The sequence below is a fragment of the Rhizophagus irregularis genome, chromosome 11, assembly GCF_026210795.1.
Source record: "Rhizophagus irregularis chromosome 11, complete sequence".
Classification (NCBI taxonomy): Eukaryota; Fungi; Glomeromycota; class Glomeromycetes; order Glomerales; family Glomeraceae; genus Rhizophagus; species Rhizophagus irregularis.
In genome coordinates this window covers 4,584,010-4,594,926 of record NC_089439.1, presented here as the reverse complement: position 1 = coordinate 4,594,926, position 10,917 = coordinate 4,584,010, and the positions used below count along the sequence as shown (strand labels likewise).

The 10,917-nt window shown below is 28.6% G+C and overlaps 1 protein-coding gene across 1 annotated transcript; it reads left to right on the top strand.

Annotated features, from left to right (window-relative positions):
- Positions 1-7,906: 7,906 nt before the first annotated feature.
- OCT59_003475 (uncharacterized protein) lies at positions 7,907-8,356 on the top strand (the record flags this gene model as incomplete). The annotated part of the gene is made up of 2 exons (XM_025310708.2): positions 7,907-8,045; positions 8,118-8,356. The coding sequence occupies 2 exons, from the start codon at positions 7,907-7,909 to the stop codon at positions 8,354-8,356; spliced, it is 378 nt and encodes a 125-aa protein (XP_025179542.2).
- Between the last annotated feature and the right edge of the window lie 2,561 nt (positions 8,357-10,917).

The window sequence follows — 10,917 nt, the reverse complement described above, 5'->3', positions numbered from 1 at the left end:
TTATATATATATATTAGTATTGAAAGTATAAAATACAATATATAGTTGAAGTATAATAAGAGATTAAAAGACAGCATGAGCATTAAATACTTAGGGTTAAAACGTGCAGGTAAATATTTAATTTGACTATTGTAATATGATAAACAGGATACTATTTCAAGTTTCCATGGTATATGCTAATAATTAATCTCAAGGTACATTAATTAGTTCTAATAGACCTATTGTTACGTTCGTTAAATTTTATTGGTACATACAGTAATATATCAAGTGTAAATCTCCAAAATTTAGTTACTGAAATATTTAATTAACAGTAAATAGTATATAATTACATTCATTCAACACAACTTTTAGTTCGGATACAAATGCGTGCAGGTGCTAATAGCTGCATTCTCAATTGCCGGCCGGCTCAGTCATAGATTGGCACGAAATTCTATCATCAGTTTTGGCCAATCACGATTGACATTGAGTTTATTTAATTCGTCAAATTTTAAATTCATAAAATTCCATTTTAAATTTATTTTCGATATTTTGCATATTCTATTCACATATGAGCAAATAAATATATTCCTCAATTTCAATAATTTTGAAACCGCTTTATTTCTTTTAATGATTTCCATTTAAAATTCACTCTCCTCATAATCTCTAAGGAATATAATTGGTTAAAATACTAATTAAGACTATCTAGAAAAGGAAACGTAAAAAGAGCGAAATTATAAATAAGTTAGATCGTCAATACTGTCAATCATAGGTAGATGAAAAAAAACCATAGTTTATCTCACAAGCTAACCCATTTATAATTTACTATTAAAATACTCCAAAAAGTAAAATTCTTGGTATATATTACAGTAATTCAGTTATTATAATAGTAAAATTTTCAACGTATAACTGAATATATTCTATTCATTTTGTTAAGTACTGTAGTACTACTGTAGTATTTGAAATCTTCTATATTAAATTTTGACAAATCGTAAGGTGTTAAATCACTACAACATATAATGATATAAATAGCCCATTGCCCATTCGTCTGCAAATGGTAGATGTGCATCAAATCAAGTACTTTAAACCCAGAAGATCACGTCTGCGAACACGACATTAATTCTTGCAAAAGAGCTTTTCGAGGAGACCCAATTTACATATTCCCGCGGGAAGGTTGCAAGAAAAATTAGTGTGATATTTCGTGACGTAAATCAATATAAATACAACACCGTACAATATCTATAATATCGTACGGCTAATCACTGGCTAATCACGCTCAAATAAATAATCGATATTTGATATATTCAAAATTGTACGCAAATAAACTATTGATATCAATATTGTATGCAAATGATAAATATATTGCGTATTGATAAAAATCTTCTTGAATCACTGAAAGTTTATGCCAAATAAGAACCTCGAAATTCCAAGCTCAGAGTCAAATGCATACCTCATTTGCGTACATATCCAAATTCCACAAAAATGGAACGGTGATGAAAAGGTACAATGGGAGTCGAAAATGAGATGAAGAGAGAGCATTATACTATGTTTCGTTTCTATGTTTCGTTTACTATATTTCATTACAAGTTACTTGGGAAATATTGGACTTGATATGATATATTCAAAAAAACATTAAAACGATTTCGGTAAGTTTAATTTCTTATCTTTGGTAATTGCGTTTGAAACAATATTCAATAATGATGATGTATTTTTAGATGCGACTTCGATCCATTGACTTAGTACTATAATTTAGAACGGGTGGTTTGATGATGTTTATTTGTTTGAAATGACACTAATATCATTTTTTCATTTTTAGGGATGTGAATAGAATACGAAGCATGAAGTAAATTTGATTATTTAAATTACCATAAATTTTTTTTTTCTAGAAATGGTTTATTTATAATGCTTCACCGCCGCTGTCTATATTTATCTGAAGGACTTAGTTTTTTTTTTGCCTCGTCCGAAAAACCGGACTGGATGTCAAGTTCAAAATTTTACTTTGTCCCGAATAATATGAAAACAGCTGTAAAAATAAAATCCCGGGCGACGGCTGGGTCAAAAAAAAAGACAAATTGTGATATGTGTGATATGAAAACCGAATTTATAACTTTGCGCCGCCTTATTAATACATTGATTTAATGGACGAAACTATCATTAAAATATATCGCCTTAAATATTTTAAGTAGTTCAAATGAATATTTAAAGGTGTTTATTAATATAACAAATTATTGGATAAAAATAAATTTAAAAAAAATAACAAAAATTTGCTAATAATTCTGTTTTCCGCAAGTACTTATATTAAAATTTAGAGAAATTTTAAGTAAATTCGAGAATAATCAAAATTCTATTTGGTAACCAGCTCTATCACTGCGTATAATGGATCGTAAAAAAAATCAAAGGGAAGAAATATAAGATTTTCAAAGTTTGAGTTGGAAACTTAGAGATAATGGCATCACAGCTCTTTTTTTTTTATTTTTTTTAAAAAAAAGTTATTAATATATAGTTTTTAAGATGTAGATATTACTAAAAAAGAAAATTATAAATTGTTTAATAAATATTTAACAAGAAGCATTAATATTGTTTTAAAAATTGTTATTAAAGAAGTGAAATACGAATTATACTTTACAGACATATGAATCTAATTATGTTCCAAGCTAGCATTTGTTCAACACAATTATTGCTAATGACAAAAAAGTTGCTTTTAGATTACACATTCCTGGTAGAAGATCTGAATTTTTGGGCCACGAGAAACCATCGAAGCTGCATATCGGGTGATTTTTTTGAAGATGTCACTAAGAATTTGGAGACAATATAACGAAACCTGTAAATTATAAGATTTATAAACCTCACATTCATATTATTATACAATTGCCTGTCATTACTTCTCGTTTTAACTAAAAAAGATTTTGTATATTTTAAAAATATTTTTCAAATTCAGCCTCCAGACTTTCCCCAATGCTTTGCCGCCAAGATATATATTTGACTCCAAGATTACTAATTACTACAGATGTTGCATTAATAGCAAGTTGGATTGATAAGAAAAAGGAACACCTTATCATTTTAAAGATTTACCTTTTAAATTTAATCTTATCTGTTATTTGTCGTTGGTTTTGGGATTGATAAATTCCATAAACATTGCGATAATAAGGGACCAACTGTTCTTATAATTACACCCAAGAGATTGTGGATATAATCCATTAGAATGGTGTCGTACAAAAATGGTAGCAGATGAAAGATCTCGTAACCACAAAAAATTATCAATGTAAAACGTCAAATAGTTTTTATTTTCATTAACAAATCGATTTAATCCTATATTAAATCGAGTCAATTTTGAAAAGGAAGCAATCATTTGGAGTAAAAATGAGGGACCACATTTTTGGTTACAAGATTTGTATATCAAATCATCAGGATCTTTTATTAATAATATTGTTGGTAAAAGCAAGCAACGTTCATATGAAAAGAAAATCATTAATAGAGAAACTTTTGAAATAGAGAAATATGAAGTATTTCAAGTTATTGATAGTAGATTATCTACCTTTATATTTAGTTAGGTTTCAAAAGATTTTTAAGAAAATTTTTATTTATTATACTTATAATTCTGTGTTTATATTGGCTTTATTCTAGAGGTACTAGGAGTTTTAGACATCGATTGTACATCACTAATATTTTTGAAAATATACTGTAATAAGTTACGCAGTAATGGGTTGTTCGGTTAGTGATGTAATGATTGATATACGCCCACAGAAATAGTATATAAAATTTGACGTCATATACAAGATTACGTGAGAAATTATTGCAAACACATGTCTATTTTCTATACTATCCTATCGGAGTTTACATGTTTGTAACATGACCCATCATGGTTAAGTAAAATATAGTATAAAATTACCACTTTTTTCTCTTTATTCTCTTCAACTCCTCTCTCCTTTTTTATTCCTTCTCGCTTTTCTTTTTTTTTATTTATTTTTTTCTTGTTAAGTATGGTAATAGGTAAGGTGCAACCAACTCCACATCTCATTTTAAACAGTAGGTACGACCAACTTCACGTTAAAACTTTAAAAAAGTTAAAGCCATACTTAAACAAATTTTTCTAATAAAATTGAGTCGAGAAACCTGTGTTTATTGCTCGTTCGACTTTCCCACATTACGTATATATACGTACGTATTTTATGTATGTATGTACATAGTACGTATTGTGTATATATGTAAACCAAATAATTAGATGGGGGGATGAGAAAGCTTATTTTTGATTTTACAAAAATAATTTTTTTCTTGTTCTGATGCACATGTGCATTTTTTTTTTTTGTTTTGATTTTTATGTAAATAATTTTCTTTTATAATTTTCTTTCTTGATTTGATGCACATGTGCATAAGTAGTCGTATCTGGGGCCAGAACATAACTAAAAAAACACAGTTTACATATAGAATTGGTCAAGTTGTGAATGTTGTTATATTATATATATATCTATATGTCCGAACGTCTCTGCTCAATTTTTGTTCTTAACAACCCAAATATTATTATTATTTTTTTTTTAATCCTATTAATTATAAACTGGTTGTATAAGATTATGATAGGTAAGTGATTTCTTTTTTACCCTGAACGAAGCTTGCCACCTCTACGTGGTGTTCAGGAGAAACAGTTGTAAGTTAATAACTGGCCAAGAGCAAGCAATATTTGCAATATTTCATTTTACATATTTTTGGAATTATTGCGCCATTTTGTATTGAATGTCACGTAAATATGTTTATTCATAATATTAGCATCATGTTACAAAAGTTAAGGATTCTTGTTGGTCGAATGTCTTATGATCACTGATCATTTGATCGACATCGATTTAAAAAAAAAAATTAAAAATTTACATTTCTATTGGTCAAAGTGACTAAAATTAGTTAAAAAAAAATTTTTTTTTGTCAATTTCATATCAATACAATGTTAGTATAAGAGAATTTAAGTGTTTCCCAGCCGTTCTCCTTTTTTAGTAATAAAAAGGGTCGTAAAATCTGTTTACGTTATGAAAGCAAACACTTGATCCTGATTACCAATTATGATAAATAAACGTTACCTAGAGTAACTGGGTACCACGGTGTGGATTATGAAAAAATCACATAAACAAAAGGGATCATAGTCTGCAAACTTTCGAATTTCGAGGACACCCCTTATGTTATTTAGTTGAAATAAGAAAGAGTTTTTAGTTTTTTTTCATTTTGTTTAAAAAAGTTTACTAATATTTCCTAAATTTTTTTTATAGGCGCCGGTTTTGAATGTTGGAATGTTGGAAGGGAGGTGGTAAGTATATAAGAGTGTGAAGATCTTAAGAACATTGTTTTAATGTTCTTTTCCTTCTTAGAATTTCTCTTTACTTACAAAGTGGATCTCTTAGACCTTAGACTTTGAAGTTTTTCACTATTTATAAATTTATTCTAAATGTTTAATAATTGGATAAATACGTTTTTATATTATTAAATATTATTAATTAAATAAATATGCTTTTTTATAAATACGCTATTTTTTATAAAAAAAAAATATAAATGCACTCGTATAGTCGTATACCGTAGATTTATGTAATTTTTCACACGTACAGTATTTATTTTGCAAAGCTAAAAAATGTAAAGGATCTTTTTTTAGAAGAATAGGTGAAACTTTATTAGAAGATATCATCTTACATGTTTATAGAGAAGTTTAAAATGTAAAAACTAAACACTTAAAAGGTATAATGAAATAAACAAACAAAACAATAAAATTACAGAATTTAATGTTTCCTTAGTTTAAACATTAAATTTTAATCTAAAATCATTTTTATTTTAGATCTATTTTCAATAATTTTTTTTTTTAAAAAAAATTGATTTGATTTCAGAAAACGTGGAATATCTGGAATTTTTGTAATATGACGTTAAAAAATGATTTTAGACGAATTATGCATATCAATATTTTTTACACTCACATATTCTTTTTATTTAGTCAGTCATTAATTCCATATTCTATTCGTGGCTGTTCTTTCTAGACTTCTAGTAGATCGCTAATATGATCCATTCAATATTAGTCCATCATTTAACTACGGAATAAAAATGTGACATTTATGTCGTTAGTGATACACCAATTCTCGTTAATTGTATAGTACAGTAGTATGATAAAATAAAAAAAAACTAACGTCCAGATACAACTCATTTAACTCATTCTGGTTAGCTATAATCATAACAATAGGATGATAAAAACTACAGAAAAATATATGTTAATATCATATTAAAATCAATACTATTCAAGTTCTAATATTTACATTTAGAAAGTTATGCGTTGTTAATTTACGTTTACAAATAAATGCTCGAAACAAAAAATTTTATAATTAATATTCTTTGCAAAATAATATAGGTGTAAATCCGAATAGGAAATATATAAATTTAACAAATAAAATTCGTAGTATTAGCTTAACTAAACTAAGACATATATTTAAATAAATCAGTATCACTTTTTTAATAAAATAAAATTTTAAATTCAACTGGCGCTATAAATTTTGTCCAAATTATCATTATAACATAAAAACAAAATTAAAAAATCATAATAGTGAATAGTGAAAGTACTATCAGATATTATTATCAAAATTGAATGATTCTGTCTGGATATTTTTTAAGGATAAAAACTACGACCCATATATCCGGAAAAATAAAATTAATTACGCCACCACGCCATTTAATAATGACAATACCAAATTTATCAACAATTTGGCCTTTCGAGTTGTTCTTTCCCTGTAGTTAAATTTTACGAACATTTGTTATAAAAATAATTTGACTAAAAGAGAGAAATATAAGACTCACTAGCTATTATTTAACGCCTAGTGTTACAATGAAACTCTTATTTATTCACTTTCATTTCATATAAGATAGTGTTAAAAAAAAAATATATGCTTTATTTCTTCATTCTATGAACACTTTTTATTTTGGCTTTAGAAAATTATACCACGAATCCCTTTTATTTTATAATACTTTCATCTCTTACCAAAGCGTTTCTTTGGACTTTCTAGCGTTCTACATTTACTTGGAGCTGCGCCACAAATTCTGCTGCGCCACAAATTCCAAATAAAAGGATATTTATATCAAAATGGTTTTTTTTTATATTACACAGGAGGCTAACATTTGTTTATATATTGGTACAATGCAAATATGCGCGCCAAATACGCACATCAATACGTAAAATACTTTATATAGGAGGATTATTTAGCGATAGGCTGAATAGATTATTGGGGGACAATATTGATTCCAGGATTTATGCTCTGGAGGATCTGCTCTGTTCTGAAGAATACGTCAACAATATGTGCAATTACAAAACAAAGAGGTGTGTTCTCAACAACATTTTTTTATCTTATTTATAAATTATTTATAGATTATTTTCTTTCTAGGGTTATTTAACGATAGGGCTAATTCTCATGAAAATATAATTCAATTTCGTGGTTACAAAATTAGAAGGTAGAGTAACAATTACGTATGCCTATATTTAAGTATTTCGTTAACGTGTTGTAATTTTCTTAGATGAAAAAAATATTCGCTTATTCTCGAATATGTGGATGGTGGGACATTAGGAAGTTATCTAAGGAACAATACTATTGAATGGAAGAGCCAACTAAATAGCAAGTGCTTGTTGGTTACATGATAAAAAGGGAATCATACACGGGGATCTTGTAATTATTCATAGTGTCTAATAACCTTAATACACTATCACTATAACTTGTGACTAACGTTTTCTTTTCTAGCACCCTAATAATATTTTAATACACAAAGATACAGCCAAGTTAGTAGATTTCGGCTGTTCATGTCTAAAAGGCTCAGGTTATTATAACACTCAAGTATGGGTGTAATACCTTTTGTAGATCCTATGATGCTCGATAAATAAATTCCGTACAAGTTAGACGAGAAATCTGACATATATAGTTTAGGTGTAATGTTCTGGGAGTTGACAAGTCGTTCCTCCCCTCTCAAATTTGAAACAAGAGATCCTCATATTGTTACATTAGAAATCCTTAATGTAAGAGAAGAGCCCGTTCCAATCACGAATGCTATATTTGTTAGGCTATATCAAAGTAAGTATAAAGTTATAAAATTAATTGAGGAAATAATTCTTGTAGTAAACTAAATTTGATTCGTTCGAACAGGATGTTGGGAATGCGAACCGGATAAACGATCAGATATACACCAAGTAAATTTACAACTTAAAAGTATTGATTCCGAAAACAATAATGCATCAGCTGTTTTTTATTCCAAAGAAGGAGGGATAAGCGAAAAAATGGAAAGTGAAGACTCCGACTTGTCAAATTGCGAAGAAGATTGTGATTTAAACAAGCTTGATTTAAACAAGATTGATAACTTGCCTAGATTCGATATTAGTTCCTAGATTTCGTTTAATGTATATTTTCGAACATTGTTAGATCTCCTATATTTTCGTTTAAGGGAGACTTACTTTTTCGAGCATTTTATTCTAATAAAAGATATTTTCTTTACGTACATCACATAACATCACACAAACGTCAAAGTACTCGAGTGATAATATTTGTGTACTGGGATCAATGACTATTTCTTGATGCGAAAACTCTTCTTAAATCTGGTTGGCCTGTAGCATAGATGAACGTAGACGAAATAAGTAACTTGCATATATAATAGCAATCTCGATCAATGATATCATCTTCCTCATTTATTTTTAAGTTTCATTCTGCGATTGATATGACGTCATAACATGTTAGGGGATGGCCAGAAATGACGTAATTTAAATTTTAGGATTTTTGACCCCCCCCCCTCCCCATGTCATCATTCATTTTAGGAAATGTAAAATTAAAACATAATTCTGGCTAGAATTATATTAACTACAAGTGTCTAAAAATGGAAGATGTGTAACATCATCATGGTCTTAACCCCCTTAGGAAATGACGTCATTTCTGGCAGTCCCCTTAGATGCTAGAAACGGAAATTTATACTTGTATAAATAGTACTGATTTGGATTCGAAAAAATATGTACGACGTGTCACAATGTAGCTTGAGTTGGGATGAGTACAGCAGAAAATCATTCAGGAGAGATATCGTAGCAAATGACTAGAAAAGTCCATATAATGTTATACAAACCGTTACAGTATTAAAGTTAAATATAATAAAAGATAAAGTCATGTAACTGTTTGCAATTAGGATTATTATCATAAATGCGGGAGTACAGATAAATGGGATAAGTGGACAATTGACTGTGCACAGAGAAATATCCTTTTTCACTTCCGTTTGATAATTTTACTCGCTAAAATATATTTCTTTCGTTACGTTATTGAGTTCGGTCATCTGTCATAAATTACCTTCTACATTTCAAAAAAAACGAGAAATCCTGACATATTTAATAGCTTTATTGCTTAACGACAATATAGAAACTGTTATTTACGACCTTTCTCAACCTCGGATTTTGTACCAAAAAAGTTCAAATTTATACACGAAGTAATTCCCTTCAGCCATTTCTTCTATTGTGTCATTACAAAGGTACAGTTTGCCTTTATTTCGGCGTTAAAATATTCGCTTTTCATTTTTTACTTAAAAAAATATGTAAACTAACTCCGACATTTGGTTACCAGGAAACCCAAAATTTTATAGTTTATAAAATTAAACAGAACTGAGAAAACAGAACTACAATTAAAATCAAGCCGTATTTATATATAAATGTTTTTTTTTTTAACCCAAAAAGAAACTCATTATATAAAATTTTTGGAATCATGAATAGTTTTTCATTTTTGATGTAAATCAGTCATATGCATCATATGCATTTGAGCTACATAAACTATTAGAGATCAAGGCAATTCACCGCTATGGTTCTCACTTCTCAAGACCTTAACCATTTTAAGAATATCTCAAAGAGTGTTTATACCGCTAATTGGAGGAATACGCCAACAATATATGCAATTAAAAATTTGTCCACAATAAAGAGGTGTGTTGCGATAACCTTATTTATATAACTTACATATTATTTACAAATCATTTCCTTTCTAGATTTATTTAACTTATACGGCCAATTATCATAAAAATATAATTCAATTCCTTGGAATTACGAAATTCGATGCCAAAACAACAATTATCAAATATGAAATCTTATTGATAATTTTTTTCATTTCGTTGGCATATTTTTATTTAGATGATTGCTTGTTCTTGAATATGCAGAAGGCGGGACACAGGGAAATTATTTAAGGGACAACTATAAATTTTGAATGGGAGGACCAATTAAGGTTTGTCAAAGAGATTGCAAGTGCCATTTTATGGATACACGATGTTAAGAAAATCATACATTCTTTTTAGCACCCAAAAAATGTCTTAAGACACAAAGGTATAATAAAATTAGCAGATTTTGGGTGTTCGTGTCTAAAAGAATCAGATAACAACACCGGAGCACATGGCGTGACACCTTATATGGATCCTAGATTTTATGAGAATCAGTCGTATCGTATAACCGAAGAATCTGATATATAATACAGCTTGGGAGTATTACTCTAGTCGAAAAACTCCTTTTAAATATAAGACGGGAGATGATTGCGCTCTTAGATTACGTATTCTTAGTAGTTTAAGTGAAGAGCCTATGCCAAACACCGAAACACGAATGTTATATTCGTCGAATTGTATCAGAGTAAGTATAAAATAGGGTACAATACTTTACCGCAACATTTTTTCACAATCTATTTTTACCGTTTTATTAGAATGTTGGGAACAGAACCAGATAATAGACCGAATATCCATCAAACTTAATCTTATAATCCCTGAAAACAAAAATGTATCTTCCTTTGCTCTCAAAGAAAGTGGAAATGCGGATGACGATTTATACTTGCTCGATAGAACGGGTCTGGAGTAGTAATTATCATGCCTGATCGGATACTTTTCTCTTAATTTAAATTATTACTTCAATAAATATATATATTTTTTAATTTATTTATTAATTAC